General features: G+C 40.4%; 1 protein-coding gene across 1 annotated transcript in view; it reads left to right on the top strand.

Moving 5' to 3' along the window:
• The window catches only part of rab3gap2 (RAB3 GTPase activating protein subunit 2 (non-catalytic)), a 121271-nt gene that overhangs the window by 80667 nt on the left and 19155 nt on the right, over positions 1-21449 (top strand). The window contains exons 19-27 of the mRNA XM_038812024.1: positions 1329-1456; positions 1735-1948; positions 3479-3576; positions 4418-4523; positions 6731-6891; positions 7991-8204; positions 13962-14132; positions 19254-19360; positions 20682-20748. Of these exons, the coding sequence (XP_038667952.1) occupies positions 1329-1456; positions 1735-1948; positions 3479-3576; positions 4418-4523; positions 6731-6891; positions 7991-8204; positions 13962-14132; positions 19254-19360; positions 20682-20748 (1266 nt within the window). The remainder of the gene's footprint in view (positions 1-1328; positions 1457-1734; positions 1949-3478; positions 3577-4417; positions 4524-6730; positions 6892-7990; positions 8205-13961; positions 14133-19253; positions 19361-20681; positions 20749-21449) is intronic.

The following is a 21449-nucleotide window of genomic DNA, read 5'->3' as shown; positions in this document are numbered from 1 at the left end:
GCCTTGAATTGAAATCCTTTGTTGCACATGCTTTCATGCCTCGTTGCTAACTTGAAAACCTGTTTTAGCCTTGTGCGTATGGTTTTGACCTCCAGTGCATTTTCACATCCAATCACTTCTCATTCAATGGTAGAGTCTGACCAGCTCAGCCCTTACTCTAGACATTAAGTGCTATTTGCTTATCTACCTGACTGATAAAAGCCTCCTCAATCCTAACATTTTTGATCATCTGTGTTTGTCAGCTCTGCAAACTCTCCTATTTTCACTTCCTATGTTAAGCACTTGATTGCTTTATTAGTTAAATGCATTCTGTAAATGAAAGTTGTTGGTGACTGCAAGATAAACTGCACAGGTAAATAGAATATTGATTTGAATCTCAGCTGAAGAACGGTAATTCTGACAATGCAGTCCTCCCTCAACAATACTTGGAATATTGTGTTCAGTTCTGGCTGCCTCATTATAGTAAGGATGTGGATACTTTGGAGAGGGTGCAGAGGAGAATTACCAGGATGGAGAGCATGTCGTATGAAGAAAGGTTGAGGGTGCTAGGGCTTTTCTCACTGGAGCGAAGAAGGAAGAGAAGCGTCTTGATAGAGGTATACAAGGTGATGAGAGGCATGGATAGAGTGGATAGCCAGAGACTTTTCCCCAGGGTGGAAATGGCTGTCACGAGGGTACATAATTTTAAGCTGATTGGAGGAAGGAATAGGGGAGATGTCAGAGGTAGGTTCTTTACACAGAAACTGGTGGGTGTGTGGAATGCACTGCCAGCAGAGGTGGTGGAGTCAGAAGTCATTAAGGACATTTAAGTGACTCTTCGACATGCTCATGGACAGCAGTAAATTGAAGGGGTGTAGGTTAGATTGATCTTAGATTAGGATAAATGGCCAGCACAACATCATGGGCCAAAGGGCATGTACTGTGCTTTACTGTTCTATGTTCTAATACACGGAAACAGGAATTTGGGTACTGTATTCAGACTCTGTTCAAGGATGCTGAACATTAGCAGATTATTTGATACTGGGAAGCATCACAGCAGAGCATGATATTGATACATTAACACTTTGGATAGTAATAAGGGACCAGAATCCTAGCCAATTATTCCAGTCCGAACAATGGCACTGTACTTGTCCTACAACCCAGCTGAGATCTGCTAATTCAGCACACATCAAGGATTGAGCATGGGCTCAGCTGTACGTGCTTTTCTAGAGTGTCATACTTGGAACACTTATTTATTGAAGCAAAATTGACCAGCAAAACATTTTTTATGGGTTGTTACTGATTGTACAATGGATGTAATTGTCTCCTGCTGCTTGTGTCTTTATCAGATCCTGAAAGTGTGGATGAAGGATTGTTGCAATTTTGTCTCAGCCAGCTGAAACTACTTCACCTTTATACATGTGTAAGCAAGCTTAACTCTGAGGACCTTGAGCCAAGTGAAGTCAAAACTAGCAACGTGAGTAGTTTTATGATGGTGCATTCAGTATAATTTAATGGTAATAGCGTTTTAAGTTGTTAGACATTAATTTGTTGAAAATCAATTTGAAGCTAGAATTTGGTTTAAACTCTATTCTGATGTGTCTTCCCAATGAGGGTTTTCTTATGTATATTTTGCAGAGAATGAGGGGTCATGCTCTGAAAATACTCTGCAGAAATCAAGATTTTATAGATGGCGGTTAAATTTACATCCCGTTTACTCCTCCTTCTGTTCTTTTTGTGATGTTTGTTATGCAGGACTTGGTTACTTTGCTACGGTTAGAGGAAAGGGAAGTTGTGAAAATTCAAACACTGCTAGATAATTATAGACAAGGAAACACCAGAAGTACAGTTCATTTCGAGGAGGACAAAAACTGCAAACTTCTAATCCAAACATTCCTGGAATATCTCGAATATGAAAAAGAAGCTGTTAATGTGAAGAAAATGAATGAAGATGAATGTGTGACTTTGGGTGAGTATGCACACATTCTTGTGACATGTGTCCAATAGATATATTTTGTAGTGTGCAGAATACATAAAAAATGATTAAAAATATAACCACTTGGCAATTATCATTTAAACAAAATATTTCTGGTGAGCTGTTTGCCTTGGAGGATAATTAATCATTACAGGTTGAGCATCCCTTATTGGACATGCTTGGGGCCGAAAGTGTCTCAGATTCCGGAATTTTACAAATTTTGGAATACCCGTAAAATTATATGATGTTGTAACTTATCCAGCAGGGTTGGGACCCAAGCACATTTATATTTCATTTACAGCTTATTGATACATATAGCCTTCAGATAGTTTTATGCAATATTTTAAATCATTTTGTGCATTAAATAACAAGATGTGCATTGAACCATCAGAAAGGCAAGCTATCACTACCTTGACCGTCCAGGTGGGTGAGCACCAAAGGCAATAGTTGTGAAACGTCGGATAGCTAGCGGATCCCGGGTGATCATCATGTTACTTTTTTAACTAGAATCATAATGAACTTCCAACTAATTTACACGGGAATTAAATTCAGATTTCACGCAAAAATATGTTTTGTACTTGCCAAAAAACTGTGATGATCGACGCTTACAAAGGAAGATAAAATTCAATCAAACACTACATTAGGTTTGAGGAACTTGAGAGAGAGTACATCACCTTCCCAGAGCCTTGTGAAATTTTCCACTCGTGGTGTCACATCGGTGCTCAAACAAAGTGCGGATTTCAGAGCTTTTCAAATGAGGGATGCTCAACCTGTATCAATATCTTCTGCAGCATTCCAAGTACATTTTCTAGATCATGATATTTAGATAAACATGTTAGATATAGCAAAACTGGATAGTACATCTATAAGCAACCTAAGTAGAAGTTATAATACACATTTGTTTTGTGACATGTCATGACATAATACTTTACCAGAAACCTTTTTCCCATTTGCCATTTAATAGAGAACACACATTGAGGGGGGGGAGCCGAGTGGGGTGGAAAATATTTTAAAAATAGTATGAAATAGAAACAATCTCACATGGAGAAAGAAGGACTATAAATATCAAAGTACGAAGTGCAGAGAAGTTATGGTATTTTAGAACTGTGAAACTTGATAAATGTACTTAATGGAATATTGTGTAGCATTGCCAAATAGAAGGATTAATGTAATATTTAACACATTTGCATAATTAAATTGGAAACTAGATTTGACTGTGCATTACTTACTAACCATGTTTGAAGTTACCTCTCTCAGTAGGTGATGCAGCGACCCATAGAATTAAATTACTTGGAAAATTCTCCAATACAAATTTGTTGGAGATTTATGCACATGTACATCTTTTTCCTTCAAGTCTTTAAGTTATATCTATAAATTGGTTCTTACTTGACTTTCATTTGGTACACTTGTTCATTACAGTTCATGTATACTGCTTGACGTTTGAGGGAATAACAGTAATACCAAGTTCAACAGTCCAAGTAAATGAAGTTTAAATGTTCTTTTATATTTTCCCTTCTGTTGCAGGCAATTTCTTTTTCTGGAAATGTCTCTGTGGGGAAAGCTCTGCAGAGGAAATGTGCCATTTGCTGGAGTCTGCGGGAGCCAAGCCTCAGCAGTGTTTGGTAAGTTTCTATCTGACTGGACAACATACAGATGACAAGAACATTGAAGAAGGAATACAGGTTTACTGAAGATCACATATTTAATATTAACATCTTCCTCTGTTTTCAGTTTATAATATATTACTAGTATGTGAAACTTGATGAACTGTCTATAAGGAAACACAGCAAAAACTGCTAGCAGTCATGTCTTGGAAATAACACTCTACTCAATTTACAGATATCTAAAAGGTTATGAAACATTCTACTTTTAAAGGTCAACAACTGTACTGAACACCCATTTTAATGGCCTGAATTTTGCCAGCGGAAGTTTAGGGGGTGGGGTGGGAATGTGAAATTGCAGGGTTTCTGTGTGTTTTGAATTCTGTAAATTAAGATGATTAAACTTGTTTTTAGTTTGCATTACCTTTCGATGATTTATCAAGGAATGTGAAGCGGTAATGAACATTGGTACTGAACGATAATTTCCTATGATTTTTCTGGTGGGATGCCTCTTAGCCAAGTTTTTGTCAAGGTACAAAATATCTAGTTTTATTGAAACTGGCAAGTCTTGGCCATTTTGATTGAACTGGTATGTGTATTACTTGACTGTATATTAGTATTCTGTTATTACGGTCTCTTTTTTTCTCTAAGTTGTGGTTTTAACTGTATTAAAATTAATTCATGACTATTTCTCTCGCTAACAATTGAACCGTGTTCTGGTGGTGTCATCCTTTCGTGTCAACATTGGAACATGATAGCATTTGACTAATTTTTTGATGTATGTTTTGGAGATTATATAATGGCAAGCTACAGAGCATTTTTTAATGATGTCTTTCCTCTGTATTGCTCTGTTTCTCTCCAGTCTTTGCTTCTCAGTATGTGGCTCTTCAGGGAGAAAGAAATTCTCAAGGATCAGGAATCAATTAGCTACCTCCATATTATGTTGTCTCACTTAAACAAGATGAAAGGTGAACTGTCTGGTATTAATTATCAATAAGCCGTATTGTGGTTTATTTTGTCAAAGTTATTGGAACTATTTATGTGAAACATTTTAGGGGTTCACTATTCACCAAATCTTAATCGAGCCAGTCATTTGAACACCTTGGCTGCAAGAGGACAGAATCTGGGCACTTGGCCTCTAAAAGCCTTTGAATCATCGACTGAGATCAAGATGAGTGTTATAGAACACTCGCCACTTTCCTGACCGAATGCAGTTACGACACACAGCTCCCATTCTCCACCCTTGATTAGCACTCCTGCTACTGGACTTGGTATTCACCTCTCCATTACTGCCACACTGCAATATTTACACTCTACAGAATACACTGCAGCAACTCACCAAGCTTAGTTCAAAAGCACTTGGCTCCTCTGCAATCTCCCAAAGAAAAGGATAAATGCAGCAATGTTTTGAGAGTACTTGCATGCTTCCTTCAAATCACACACCATCCTGATTTGAATATATGCTACTGTTGTTCATCATTACAGGGTCAATATCTTGAATTCCTTATCAGCACTATCGCCACAAAGACTGCAGTGGTCCAAAAAGACAGTCCCCTGTAGCCACCTCAGTTCACTTAGGAATTCACAGTAATTTCAGCCTTTCCAACATTACTTCTAGCAATGATTAAAAAACGACAAAAATAATAATGACCCAGTGTATCTTTTTAATATTAGTTATTTACCTTTTACCTGTCAATGTTTTGTACAGGAACAACTTGGGGCATTTATTTTGGGTAGAGAAATAAATAAGTTATTGTAATTTGATCTGCTTTTGGATTAATCAAACTCATCCATCATTTTGCTTTCTGTGAACACTAACTGGAAGATCATGGGGGTTTCCATGATGGTGCTTCCATAAAGTGAATTTCAAAACCACTTACTCTTTTGATTCTGATTTGGCATCACCATCTAAGTATATTTACACACCCCTTTTTATTTAACTTGCAATGAAGAAAAATGAGACCATGTGAGTTTTTGGCCCTTTTTAATGTTGAATCCCATAGAAGTTCCACGTCATGATAACTCTTTGGAGGAGGGGGGGGACCTGATTGCCCATGTTTTTAAAAAATCTGTGATCCTATGGTTATTGGCCCACTTGCAAGAGGAAACTGTTTCTTCCTATCTATCAAAAGCCCCGATTTATTTTGCATACCTTTATTCCAGCCTTGGATCACTGTGTGGAGTTTGCACGTTCTCCCCGTGTCTGCGTGGGTTTCCTCCGGGTGCTTCAGTTTCCTCCCACAGTACAAAGATTTACAGATTATGTGGATTGGCCACGATCAATGCATGGGGTTATGGGGATAGGATGGGGGAGTTTATGCAGACTTGATGTGCCGGACGGCCTCCGTCTGTACTGTAGGGATTCTATGGATATGGATTCTAACTACCCATAACTGTCTCTGCTCGAACGAGAACAATTCCAGCTTCTTCAGTCTTCTTACATGATTGAAGTCCCTATTCCTTGGTATCATCCTGGGAAACCTCCTCACAGCGGTTAGCATTGTTGCTTTACAGCACCAGGGACCCGGGTTCGATTCCCAGCTTAGGTCACTGTCTGTGTGGAGTCTGCACATTCTCCCCATGTCTGCGTAGGTTTCCTCCGGGCGCTCCGGTTTCCTCTCAAGTCCTGAAAGACGTGCTTGTAAAGTGAATGGGACGTTCTGAATTCTCCCTCAGTGTAACCGAACAGGTGCCGTAGTGTGGCGACTAGGAGATTTTCACAGTAACTTCATTGCAGTGTTAATGTAAGCCAACTTGTGACACTGATAAAAAATTATTATCATTATCATAGAATGTTAGAGCTTAAGAACTGAATGGCTTCATCTATGGCTTCAAAGTTCTTTCTATTCACCCAATTTGTAAACCCCCTTTCCCCCACCCCCCACCAACCTTCAACCCTTCCCCAAATATATATTTTGCCTAAGTAATTAGCATTTACTTTGCTTCAGAGTTAACACTGCAAAATTCAGCATATTTAGCTGTGTAACCAATGCATTTCATCAAATGCTAAGTACATTTGACATGCGTACCATTGACATGCATGTACAACTATAGTTGTAGTGCACATGTGTATTTGCCAAGTAACATTGGCTCATTCATTGGTGGTTGCATTAAAAACCACAAAATATTAAGTGTTATAATCTATCTTTAATTTGAAATTCATGTTTCCTTACAGGTGCCATAGATATTTCATGGGACCTTCAATCAGTGTCTCCATGGTGGCAACAAATGCGCACTGCTTGTGCGCAGACAGAAAATATTGGAGCTGCATTGTTAGCTGCACTTGTGGGAAGGAGTGTAGCTATCAGTGCCACAAATAGCCTGGCGGAAAAAGATGTAAGTAGAATGTTATCAATTGTTACACGTGCATTTGATAGTACCGGTTGCGGTAATATTCATCGCATGATCTGCTGGTGGAGGATGGTTGTTTGACAGAGCTCATGTGTGTCACTTCCTATGGGTTTGATAATTACAGTGAGTATTTCTGAAATCCTGTGTCATGCTGAGGAATTGAACAAACAAATGTGATATAAAATAGGATTATTAGTTAGAATAATGTAGCTGTGAGCCAGTCTGATAGTAGTGAGCTCACAGACAAAGGACAATGGGATTCAGCAAAGCATGGCTACGAGGGGTGGGGAGCCTTGTGCAGGGTGGTGAAAAGGATGCTGGGTAACAAGAGGCCCAGGGTTGAGGAATGCGAAGTGAGCCAATCAGGATATATGGCCGGGTCAGGCGGTGTATAGGATGACCTATGGGAATCTTGTATGTGAAACTTGATGCCATTTGAATGATATGTGTAGAGCTCTCTTTGTCTCCGATTTCACTCGGTTCTGGGGCTTCAGAAGACTGTATGTGTTCTGAATCGCTATAGAAGGGTCAGCCTTGCAAGTTGTTTAAAAATAAATAATATTATACCTACAAAATCCCTCTCGAGTTTTATTGAGGCCAGACTGACGGGTAAAGAACTTGATTTGTCAATGCCTGAGGAATATTATTCACTTTTTTGTTTTAAAATTGGCTGACTGTTATTTGGAATTAAAACAGAATAAATTGCTTCTCTATATCTCTGGTCCTTGAGGGAGCTGCAATAGTTCAGTTTCAGGCTAGAATGTGAATTGGCTGTGCTTTATGGAACAAATTAAACAATATAAAAATCTGCATAAGTAAAAGGACAGTTGAGACTGAAGAAAACTTGGCTGAAGAAAACTTGGCAGGAATCGGACAGTTAAATTAATGACCAACGTTGTTTGAATGCTGCATTTGAAGATCTGAGCAATCTAAACTAATTTCTGTTACGAATTTAGTGGCTTCAGTGATTTTTTTTGTTGTTGTTGTTATTACTGTTCTTAAATATAGTTGGACTTCCATCAAGTTTTTCTCCTCATGTGCTACCTCATATCCAACTTCGTTTTCCCCTTTTGATTCCCAACAGCTGGAAGTTATGGCTTCAGATGGAATGACTGATTCTTGGGAAGCATTGTCTCTCGATATGGAACATTGGAATCTGTTGTTGAGACAGCTTGAGGATTGCCTTATACTCCAAACGTTGCTGCACAGCAAAGGGAGCAAACCAGCCAGCACAACCTGCCATCATTCTGAGCCACTTGCCAGCATTTCCGTAAAAAAACTTTTGGAAGGTGGTCGAGGTAGGAGCTCTACTCATTGCGCGTGCTCATAAATCTTTGCTCGTGGGTATTCAAGACCTAGGGAATAGTTTCTGATCTTTTCCCAAGGTCCTCCAGCCAATCTTATCGGCAGCACCTGACTTGAACACCAGCAATGCTTCCACGAATGGTTCCTGTTTCCATTAAGCAAAATGGAAGAATGAAATTGATGGGCTATAGTTATACTCTTAAATGTCAAGCTGAAACTTGCTGAAAACAAGCAGAATGATTCCCTCCAAGAAATAAAATGCTGAAGAGTCTCATTTCTTGGCTTTACGTGTTTGCATCAGATTGACCTTTGTGCTTATTCACTCTCGGAAATTGCTTTAAAAACACGCAGCTGAATATTAATGTTCCTGGTAAATGGTCCACCACTCGTGCTGATTATATTAATGCTAATTTTGTATTCTCATTTATTTTTTCTCCTGCTTGTCAGTATTTAAATTTTAAGAATATAGGAATTAAGAGCAGAAGTGGGCAATTCAGTGCTTCAAGTCTGCTCCGCCATTCAATAAGGTCATAGCTGAAGGGTCTTAAGGGGTCATTTCAATCTCAAATGTTAACTCTGTTTCTATTCTCCCTACCTGCTGAGTTTACCCAGCATTTTCTGTTTTTATTTCAGATTTCCAGTATCCGCAATATTTTATTTTATTTTAATTTTCTTCTGTCCTCTCTAATCTTTGACTTTGGTTTCTAGATTTTGTCTTGTTAACTAATTGTCTCTTTTCCCTTCTCGCTTTTCATTTTCTCCAGTTCGATAATTTTTGTTTTGACCCTGTAAGCTAATTGTCTGCCTTTAGAAACCCCTGTGCCAGTGATGAGTCATGCCTTTTACCTGCTTTAATTGTAATACTGGTTCTTCGATTAAACGTTCACTCATGCCATTTCTCAGTTTCCATAAGAATTTCAGGGATGCATTAAAGTTTATCTGCCTATTTGTGAAAATCAGGGGCGTAAAACTTGACACTGTTGAAGGGTTCAAATGCTGAGAATGGAGCAAATGTCAAGCTTGTTTTTTCCTTAACATTCTATTAAGTTACAAATGTGTAGTAATTACTAATGCTATATATCATGAAATTATTCATCAGAACATGTGGAGTGAAAGCTTTAGTTAAATACTCACTCACCAGCAGATGCAAAATTTCTGATTGTTATCTGTTAGTTTTGCAAACATTGAAATTGCATGGTCAACTGAAATTCCAAGAGCCTTCCAAGAGACATTGACAAGTTGTAAATGTGAGTATTGCTTAAAAAAGATGCACGTTGCTGAAACTTTGCAGCTTGCACTCATCAGGACAATTTGCAAGAATATCAAATGCAAAGGGAACAACATTTTATACTTCACGAGAAGAGAGTGCTGATTTGTTGGCAAGGGGGCTCTGGTAGAAGCATTGCCAAGAGAGTACACCAGTTAACTGATGTCTCACCGTTAACTGTCAAGCTTTGTTTTATTTATTTTAAAAATAAATTTAGAGTACCCATTTTTTTTTTTCCAATTCAGGGGCAATTTAGTGTGGCCAATTCACCTACCCTAGGTAGGGAATATACAGTGAATGGTAGAACCCTAAAGAATATTAAAAGTCAGAGAGATCTAGGTGTACAGGTCCACAGGTCACTGAAAGGGGCAACACAGGTGGAGAAGGTAGTCAAGAAGGCAAACGGCATGCTTGCCTTCATTGGCCGGGGCATTGAGTATAAGAATTGGCAAGTCATGTTGCAGCTGTATAGAACCTTAGTTAGGCCACACTCGGAGTATAGTGTTCAATTCTGGTCGCCACACTACCAGAAGGATGTGGAGGCTTTAGAGAGGGTGCAGAAGAGATTTACCAGGATGTTGCCTGGTATGGAGGGCATTAGCTATGAAGAGCGGTTGAATAAACTCGGTTTGTTCTCACTGGAACGACGGAGTTTGAGGGGCGACTTGATAGATGTCTACAAAACTATGAAGGGCATAGACCGAGTGGATAGTCAGAGGCTTTTACCCAGAGTAGAGGGGTCAATTACTAGGGGCATAGGTTTAAGGTGCGAGGGGCAAAGTTTAGAGTAGATGTACGAGGCAAGTTTTTTTTACACAGAGGGTAGTGGGTGCCTGGAACTCACTGCCGGAGGACGTGGTGGGAGCAGGGACGATAGTGACATTTAAGGGGCATCTTGACAAATACATGAATAGATGGGAATAGAGGGATACGGACCCAGGACGTGTAGAAGATTGTAGTTTATTCGGGCACCATGGTCGCACGGACGTGGAGTGCCGAAGGGCCTGTTCCTGTGCTGTACCTTTCTTTGTTCTTTGTACCCTGCACATCTTTTTGGATTGTGGAGGTGAGACCCACGCAGGCACGGGGAGAATGTGCAAACTCCACAGGGACAGTGACCCGGGGCCAGGATCGAATCCGGGATCTAAGCGGCGTGAGGCAGCAGTGCTAACCACTGGGTCACCGTGCTGCCCGATCAAGCTTTGTTTTAAATTCAGATCGGGCAGGTTGACTCTGGTCAAGACATTGCCCTCGGGAAATGAACCAAAGAATGGCTATGGCCTACTTTGTTTAGTTGGAATGGGCGCAATGTGTGTACATGTTCATTCTGTCTGCAAAGCCCAGGACTGTGCATTTATACATCCACCTGAGCAAACAGGTGGAACTTCACTTTAATGCCTCATCCCAAAAGTCAGCAATGCCGCTGGTGCAATAGCAGCCTTGATTTTTGTACTCAATCCCTGGAGTAGAACTTGACCCTGGAACCTTGTGACTCTTCAATGCAGCTAGAGTGCTACCACATCTGACAAAATAAGAGGGTAACATTTGTTTTTCTATTTGAACAGATGCCATTGGTATGCTTCGAGTGTCAATAGCTATTCCTGACAAAAATAATTAAGTATTAATGTTTGGCTGCATGAAATTATATTGAAGAATTGCAATTTTGTTTGAAATAAATGTTATATTATATTTAGTGTTGTGACTTTCTACTGTATTTCTGAACTAAACACTTATTTGGTCACAACATAAATACAGAGAAGAAAGGTCATCCGCTCCACCGTATTGATTTTCAGGAGGATAAAAAGCACAAGTTTATTTCCTCCTCTGAACTGCAGCGGTGGCATAGTGGTATTGTCACTGGACTAGCAAACCAATAAAGTAGTAATGCCACTGCAGATGGTGAAATTTGAATTCAATAAAAATTTGGGATTAAAAGTCTAATGATTACCATGAAACCATTGTCAATTGTTGTAAAACCCTATCTGGTTCACTAATGTCCTTCAGGGAAGGAAATTTGCAGGGAAGGAAATCTGCAGTCCTTGCCTGGCCTACAGGTGACTTCAGATTCACAGCACTGTGGTTGACTCTGAACTGCCCCCTCAAGGGCAACAAATGCTGGCCCAGCCTGTGATGCCCACGACCTGTTGACAAATAAAGAAAAAAATTGCCAAGTTGGGACTTTCTAACAATGCCTACTCTCCCCTTGTGACCTAACTGTTCGTCAAACTGGGCTCCGTCTTAGTGCCCTTTTTAAATATCGGTAATACCGTCCTCCAGTCCATTGATAATTCCTACCTTTAATGAGCTATTAAATGCATAAGCCAAGCTGAATTTACACATCCTTTATGTTTTCAAGCTCTTTGGAATGCTATTGGGGCCATCTGCCCGATCAGATTCGAGACCCCTTATTCTTTCATGTATCTCTGTGCATTCGTTTTGACCTCTGTTTTAATATTACCCGCACATCATTCAAACTGAACATTATCTACTGAAGGGAAGACTAATGCTGAGCAGTCATTTAAAACATCTGCATATCCTCAGCCTTGTAGTGTCCTACATTGGTCCTGTGGAGTCTTTTATTGTTTTCTTAGTCCGACCATAACTTAAAAAAAGACTTTGCTTGTTTGTTTGTTTGTTATTTACAGCCCAGGAGGGGGCCATTTGGCCCATCGTGTCTGTACCGGCTCCCAAAAGAGCAATCTAGCTAGTCCCATTCTCCAGCCGTATCTCCATAACCCTTTAAATTAATCGCTTTCAAATATATATATATCGCTCTCTTTTGAAACCTCCAATGGAATCTGCCACTCTCCTAGGCAGTGCATTCCAAACCCCAACAACTCTCTAATAAAGACGTTTCTCCTCATCTCACTCCTAGCTCTCTTGCTGACCATCTTGAAATTGTAATCCCTAGTCACTGACCTACCAACTAGTGGAACAGAATATCCTCTTTACCCTGTCAAAATTGTTCAGAATTTTGAACACCTCAATAAGGTTGCCTCTTAATTGGGCCAGAGAACAAGCCCAATTTCTCCAATCTTTCCTTACCTAAAATTCCTCATTCCTGGTATTATCCTAGTAAATCTCCAGGGCTTTAACATCCTTCCTTAAATAAGGTGCCCAGAACTGAACACAATACCCCTAATGTAGTCGACCAATCATTTCTAGAGGTTTAGCATCACTTCCTTGCTTTTATACTCAATGCCTCTATTTATAAACCCAAGGATGCTTTAAGCCTTCTTAACAACTGTTTCAACTTGCCTGGCCACCTTCAGAGAATTATGAACTTGAACCCCGAGGTCCCTCTGTTCCCGTACTCTCCTCAAAGTTGTACCATTGAGCTTCTATTGTCTCCCCATGTTTCTTCTACCAAAATGAGGGGAATTTTCTAGCCCCCAGCCACCGGATCATTTGGTCCTGCCGAAAATAAATGGACTTCTAGCTGGGTTGCCGGACCTCCAGTGCAGGTCCTGCCAAGTCAGGGCTGGAAAATTCCAGCCTTTATTATCCTGTATTATCTTTACTCAATGCAACACCGTCTGAATTTACATAATTTGAGATACAGATATTGAACTTTGTGAATCTTAAAGTAGGAGTTTGAAAACATGTTAATGAAAATCCAATATTGTCTTGTACTATTCTCGAGTCCACTAATGGGGAAATTCTGAGCTTTAATTATGGGCAAGTGTATGCAAACGAATTTCCCCTATTTCATAGTATATTTAAAAAGTAATAGTTTGAAGTGCTAGATGTTAATGTAAAAGCAAACAAAGTTTAGATCAAAAAATAACCAGCTGCCATACCATCCCATTCTTCAGCAAAATCATGTTATGCTGGCCAGGTTGCTAAATTACTCAGCTAGACATGAGAATGCTATATTACATTTTATTTGCTTCTTGCAATAGAATTTGGTAGTTTTAGATATTGATGACAATTAAGGCTGATTATGAAGCTCTGTTCAGCCCCTCAATATACTTTTCTGAAACTCTGTGAATAACTGGAGTTAAATTTAACTCCTTGCTTTAAGTTCCATCCATTTGGAGTATTCATAATTGGTTCTGGGGATTGGTCAGCTCAGTTTGCTGGATGGCTGGTTTGTGATGTGAAGCGCCACCAACAGCGCGGGTTCAATTCCTGCACTGGCTGAGGTTATACATGAAGGCCCTGTCTTCTCAACTATGCCCCTCGCCTGAGGTGTGGTGACCCCCAGGTTAAATCACCATCAGCCAGCTCTCAATATTGTCAGCCTATGATCCTCTGGGACAGTGGCAACATTTGCATTTTAATTAGTTCTGGTTGATTGAAGATTCTGACTTGATCACTGTTTGTGAACTCCTCTATGTGAGTAATCGAGTGCCTGGAGGGGGAAAGAATTAAAATGATATCTTGAGTCAGTATTTCCAAAACATGTTACATTTCATTAACTTGCATGTATTATTCTGTGGGATATTGTCATTAACAATCAGTACCTGATTATCTTTCTCAGGAGTAGTTGCTGATGGTGTGGCAAAATGGATTTTCAAACTGGATCTTGTTCCAAGCATTCTGAAACAGGTCCATCAATCCAAGAGATTAGAAAATACAGAAGAACAGATAGAAGGGGAGAAGCTTCTTATAAGTGAGAAGTACAAAGAGCTTGGCCTGGAAAGGATACTTGGTAAGAAGAATCTAAAGAAATATGTTCCATTAGTTCACGTGGAAGATTAATGATTATGTTGCTTGATAATGAACTATAAGGTTACTAAAAAGATAATGTATATTACATTAGACTATTCAAGTGTTCTAAATCAATTGGACAATGAAGGGAATTGACATTTGTTTTTACTACTGCCATGATACAGTTAATAATCCAAGTATAGCTCCTCAGTCAGTATTAGTGACAAGCATACATTCTGCAGTATCAATTTATTTATCTACCAATACTCGGCTTTCTTTGTGGTACTTTCCAGCCAACTGAGTAAGTGGGCAGTCCCTACCAGCTCTTCATAACGGATCATCCATAATGGATGAACTGTAAATAAGCGTGAATAGGATATACGAGAGCCTGAGTGACATTCCTCTTGTTGATTATCTTTATTTTACTGATTGCTTTAAAGATGTGTCTAACCTCCTATGAAAATTTCATATGATAGTCTCGATGAAATTGGAATTAGTGGAAACCACAGGAGCAAGTCTACATCCTGGTACACCCAGATGTCTTATGAAACTTGTTGAACTTAGAAGATTTGTAAAAGATTAACTCTATTTAAGGAGCTTTGTAGCATTGTTTTAAAAATGATTCGTGGTCTGTGGCCATTGTTGGCAAGTCCAGCATTTTGCCCATTCATAATTGTCCTTGAGAAGGTGATGGAGTCACTGCCGTGTGGTGTTGACATGCCCACATTGCTGTTGGGGAGGGAGTTCTCGGATTTGATCCAGCTATAATGAATGAACAACTATATTTCCAAGTCAAAATGGTGCGTGACTTGCAGAAACACTTGCAGAGGTGAAGGTGCTCCCATGAATCTCTTGCCCGTGTCTTTATGGGTGGTTGAGGTAACTGATTTGGAAGGTGTTGTTGTTGGAGCTTTGGTGAGTTACTGCATTGCATCCTGTAATTTGTTTTCACTGCAACCATATCCATCTGTGGTGGATGGAGTTACTTCGTCCTGGAGATTTCAAATTTCTTGAGTGTTATTGGAGCTACACTCGTCCAGCACAGTGGCAAGTATTCCATCAAACTCCTGACTTGTGTCTTTCATAGAATTTACAGTACAGAAGGAGGCACTTCAGCCCATCGAGTCTGTACCGGCTCCTGGAAAGAGCACCCTACCCAAGGTTAACACCTCCACCCTATCCCCATAACCCAGTAACCCCACTCAACACTAAGGGCAATTTTGGACACTAAGGGCAATTTATCATGGCCAATCCACCTAACCTGCACATCTTTGGACTGTGGGAGGAAACCGGAGCACCCGGAGGAAACCCACGCACACACGGGGAGGATGTGCAGACTCCACACAGACAGTGACCCAAGCCGGGAATCGAACTCGGGACCCTGGAGCTGTGAAGCGATTGTGCTATCCACAATGCTACCGTGCTGCCCCTGTCTTGTAGCTGGTGTAAAGGCCTTGGAGTCAGGAAGTGAGATATTTGCCACACAATACCCAGTCTCTTAACAGGTGAAGATGGTCCTGGAACACTACCCTGAGGCTCCTGCTGGCACTGAGATGATTGGCCTCCAGCAATCACAAGAGTGTCCTTTTGTGCTAGGCATGACTCCTGCCAATGGAACTTTTCCCCTGATTCCTATTTGCTTTAATTTTATTCAGGCCACCTGACATCAAGGCAGCATTTGACCCAGTCAGTTTAGTCTCACCTCTTGAATTTAGCTCTTTTAACCCACGTTTGTTCTGTGGATGTAATGAGGTTTGGAGCCAAATGGAATCTAAACTGAGCCTTGGTAAGCAAGTTATTGGTGAGTAAGTGTTGTTTGATAGCACCTTTGATCACACCTTCCATCGTTTTGCTGTTAATTGAGAATAGACTGACGGAATGGTAATTGACTGGATTGGTTTTTCTTGTTATTTTGTAAAATATATACCTGGTCTATTTCCAACTTTGTTGGGTAGATGTCAGTGTTGTAGCTGTGCTGAATAGCTTAATTAGAAATGTGGCTAGTTCTGGAGCATATACACCGCAGCCAGGTTGATGTCGGGGCCCATAGCCTTTGCTGTACAATCAACTATTTTCTTGTATTGTATTGCTGAATCTAATTGATTGAGGTCTGATTTCTATGATGGGGACGTGACATTTTTGGCTGTTGGTGTTTACAAATGCTGCCTTTTGTACACACTTCCTGGGCAGCACCATCATTGTGATGGGAATGTTTGTGAAGCCTCATCCTCCTGTTAGTTGCTTAATTGTCTTCCACCATTTGCAACTAGATCTGGCAGGATTGAATTGCTTTTGTTCTGATCTGATGGTTGTGTGGGATTGCTTAGATCTGGCTACAGCCACTTCATTCACTGTTTAGCTTGCATGTAGTGCCTGTGTTGTAGCTTCACAAAGTTTGCAACTCATTTTTAGGTATGCCTGGTGCTGTGCCTGGTATGTTCTACACTTGTTATTGTACCAAAGTTGGTTCCCTGACTTGATGGTGCGTGAGGGATATGGCAGATGCATACAAACATATGAATTAGGAGCAGGAGTAGGCCACTTGGCACCTCGAGCCTGCAGCACCATTCAATAAGATTGTGGTCTTCTGCCTCATCTCCACCTTCCTCCCTACTCCCCATATTCCCTGAGACAATAAAATTCTGTTTATCTCAGCCTTATGGTTATTCAATGACTGAGCACCCACATCCCTCTGGGATAGAGAATTTCAAAGATTCAAAATGCTTTGAGTGAAGAAATTTTCCCATCTGAGTCCTTATTCTGATAATAGGATAATGTTCTAGGATTTTTTCGTAGTGATTTCATACAACGTGAGTGGTTTGCAAAGCCAGTTGTGTGTCTGGAGCCACAAAGGCCAGAATGGGTAAGGACGGCAAAATTCCTTCTCTAAAGAACATTAGTGAATATTTTTAAAATATTTCTTTATTCTCCTTTTTTGCATTTTCTCCCCAATTTACACCCACCAACAGTAAACAATAATCAGTAACAAATATGTCAATCCCCATATCAATAACGATCCCATCCTCCCAGTAAACCCAAAACATTCACCCACATGTTCACATAAACAACTGACAAAAAGGAATCAGGAATCCTCCATAGCCCCCATTAACACCCATTGCGCCCCCCCCCCCCCCCCGAACTAATGTTCGATGTTATCCAGTTCTTGAAAGTGCATAATGAATAATGTCCATGAATTGTAGAACCCCTCTGTCCTTCCCCTCAGTTCAAACGTAACCTTCTCAAGAGTCAAGAATTCCAACAGATCCCCCCACCGCGCTAGGGCACAGGGTGGAGAGGCTGCTCTCCAACCCATCAGGATCCACCTTTGGGCGATCAACGAGGCGAAGGCTACAATATCTGCCTCCGCACCCGTTTCCAACCCTGGTTGGTCCGCCACCCTGAATATGGCCTCCCGGGGGCCCAGGTCCAATTTCACGTGCACCACTTTAGAAATTATCCTAAAAACCTCCTTCCAGTAATCCTCTAGCTTGGGACAGGACCAAAACATACGAATGTGGTTAGCGCCCCCCCCCCCCGCAACATTCACACACATCTTCTACTCCCCTGAAGAATCGGGTCATCCTCGCCTTTGTGAGGTGCGCTCTGTATACCACTTTCAGCTGTATCAGCCCCAACCTCGCACACGAGGTGGAGGCATTTGCCCTCCGGAGCACCTCACACCAGAACCCTTCCTCCATATCCTCTCCCAACTCTTCCTCCCATTTTGCTTTGATACCTTCCAGCAGTGCCTTCTCCTCCTCCAAAATAGCTCTGTAGACCGCGGACACAACCCCCTTCTCCAGTCCCCCTGTCGTCAGCACCTCTTCCAGCAATGAAAAGGCCGGCTCCTCCGGGAAGTTCTGTATCTCCTTTCTAGCAAAATCTCGAACCTGCATATAACATTTCCCCCTGCCCCAGCCTATACTTCGCTTCCAGCTCCTTCAATCCTGCAAACCGACCCCTAAGAAACAAATCTTTTAGTGTCTTAATCCCCTTCTCCTCCCATTTCTGAAAATTTCCATCCCACCTCCCTGGCTCAAATCTGTGGTTCCCCCGAATCGGCATTTCCCTTGTCCCTGCCCCAACCCGAAGAGTTGGCGGAACTGCCTCCACATTTTCAATGAAGCTATTATTAGGACTCTCTGAACATTAGTGAATATAAAGTAAATTTTACAAGAGAAACAGCCTAAACTTACCTAATTTGCCTCAGAGTTAAAATTCTCCAGTCCTGGCAGCATCCTCCAAAATCCCTTCTGCAACCTTTCCAGCCCAGTCACATCTTTTCTGTAGTGTGGTGACAAGAATGCACATAGTACTCGAGCTGTAGTTAACTTGTGTTGTATTCAGTTCTAGATTAACATCCCTGGTCTTGTATTCTATTGCCTTGGCTAATAAAGGAAAGCATTCCATATGCCTTCTGAGCCATCCTTGACTGTCATACTGTCTTTAAGTATATGTGGCATACACTCCAATGTCCCAATGTTTCTCTACACTATTCTATATCCTTCCATTTCGGTGGCTATAACTCATCTTTCATTCTCTCACGCCACAGTATAAGTATTTCCCACTTTCTCTATCTTTTAGCTTTGACAAAAGGTCATCTGGACTCGAAACGTTTGCTCTTTTCTCCCTACAGATGCTGCCAGACCTGCTGAGATTTTCCAGCATTTTCTTTGGGTTCAGAGTCCAGCATCCGCAGTAATTTGCTTTTATCCTTCCATCTCTTGCTTATTCTCACATCTTGTGGCAACTCCCAAAATTCATTTCCCCACACTGCTCCAGATATAATTCCATTTACCATTTTATTTGGGCAACTGACCAGACCATCCAAATCTTCCTGCAGTCTAGAGCTTTTCCTCCTCACCGTCAACCACACAACTAATTTTTATATCATCTCCAAACATCTTTATCATGGCCTTGACATTTGAATCAGATTTATTATTTTAAGACTATGCTGTAAATGCACACATACTTTGTTTGATTGTTACATTAATTCTGAGTCATAGTATTGTACATTTAGATACTTATTATTTTGCATAATAGATACTGTGGGCTTTAATAGAGAAGTTCTGTCCACAGAATGCTAGTTTGCTCTTATTTGTAAAGGTTTTTATTGTTACAGAGTTGCTTCAATTGGCTTATGAGCGATTCCCCTGCAGTCTGGAATTGGATGTTCTTCATGCTCATTGTTGTTGGGAATACGTAGTGCAATGGAACAAAGATCCAGAGGTAAAGACAATACACAATTCTTCAGATTTGAGTTTGAGGTTTTGCACGTTATTAAAATCACAAAGTGGCTCTTTATGTTGCACTAAAATAATGACTGGCTGAAAGCTAGTGCAGTTCACCAGTAGCAGTTAAAATTGAGTGTTCCCAGGCCTGTTTGATGTTATAAAAGGACTATTAACTGAACAGTTATACTTTAGAGGGATATTCATTGTTACGGCAAGTGGCAAAGATTATTTTCAAGAATACACCCTGTATTATTGTCAGTGTTTGTTTATAATATCAGATGAAGAATTGTATTTAAAATATAAATCAAAATAATTGTGCCTTTAATTACAGAAACAAAAATAGTTTCTTTATGAAATTGCCTGTTAGTTGCTGGGAGCACATTTGTCATAGAAAATACAGTGACAGGCAACTCACAGAATTCCCATTAGTTTAATGAGTGTTCTAACAGCAAATGATGATTAACTAATTATACAGAGCCTGAGCTCTAGCCAATATTATTAATATGAGAGAGAATTCTGCAGGCTAAAAGTGCACAGTTGTGCTTTTGTGGCTGTGCCTTAGCTGTCAAAATCCTAAACTACGGAATTTCCGTTAGCAATCATTCCTATTTCAAGGCTCTCCCTGACTAAATTTTTAGCCACAACTCCTTATATTTGCTCCTTTTGGTTTCATCTGATTGTGTCTTGTGAATTGCCGTGTGACATTTTTCTATGTTAAACCATCTATCAAAATGAGCATTGTTGTTGCATGCGTCTATAGAGTTTTCAGTGAAAACTTTATGTAGCAGCTTGCACTTTGGATGATATGTGGTTATGAACTTAGTTATTTTTAATGTTGTCAGCTTTTAATGCTCACTCTCTATATTCTGTATGAATTTAAATACTAATTTTTTGATGTCTTAAGTTTATATTATTTACCTAAAGTTTATAGGGTGGCACGTTAGCACAGAGGTTAGCACTGTTGCTTCACAGCGCCAGGGACCTGGGTTCGATTCCCAGCTTGGGTCACTGCCGAGTCTGCACGTTCTCCGTGGGATTCCTCCGGGTGCTCCGGTTTCCTCCCACAAGTCCCGAAAGACGTGTTTGTTAGTTCTGAATTCTCCCTCAGTGTACCCGAACAGGCGCCTGAGTGAGGCGACTCGGGGCTTTTCACAGTAACGTCATTGCAATGTTAATGTAAGCCTACTTGTGACGCTAATAAAGATTATTATTACATAAAACATAATTTTATAAATATTTTCACTTGGGCTTTTCTGGTTTGAAAGTTAACTAAATGTTGTGATTTCACAGAATATGCTTTGTCTTTTGACTTCTAGGAAGGCCGCATTTTGAGCATATCTGTGGACCATCTGAAATGTATTGGCAATGCTCATGTTCAACGTGGTTAGTACTTGTTATGGCTAGCATGGTGTGCATACTGTTTAAGTACATAAATGTAGAAATTCTAATGTGTATCTGGGGACCAGGCCTCTGCAAAGATCCTAAATCCACATTTGCGACCATGTCCAGGGATCCTCAGTTCTCTTCAAACCCCACAGCTACTATACTTGTTAACTCCAGTACTTCAAACACAGTTCTTTGAAGTCGAGTGCTACCTAACTATCTCGCAGGCGCCGGAGTGTGGTGACTAGGGATTTTCACTAACTTCACTGCAGTGTTATTGTACACCTACTTGTGACACAAATAAAGATTATTATTACTGCTTTCAATTTACTGTTCTCACCATTGTTGAAAGTGTGTTACCTACAAGAAACCCTTCCCATTTTCCAACATCATCTTAGTCTGTGATGGATCTCTATGTCTATTCTGAACCCTAGATATCCGTTATCCCTTCTTAGTTCCCAAATAACAGAGGTCAAGTCTGTGGTTTTTGGCAAAGTTCAGTTGAACTTTATTTGTCAGCTTGTGCCAGTGGTATACTTTATTTGTCAATACAAAATTAGGTCAGATTGATTTGTCTTTAGCGAATACAGTAGTTGAGTTTTTATTCAATTACAAATCGTGGTAATTCTTCAAATCATAATACACAGTATAAAATGACTGAGTGATTTAAACAAAAGAAAGATGGCAATTTAACAAAAGCA

Source organism: Scyliorhinus canicula, chromosome 1 (assembly GCF_902713615.1).
Source record: "Scyliorhinus canicula chromosome 1, sScyCan1.1, whole genome shotgun sequence".
Lineage (NCBI taxonomy): Eukaryota > Metazoa > Chordata > Chondrichthyes > Carcharhiniformes > Scyliorhinidae > Scyliorhinus > Scyliorhinus canicula.
Note: the sequence above shows the minus strand (reverse complement) of the source record. Positions and strands in the feature narration are given on the sequence as shown.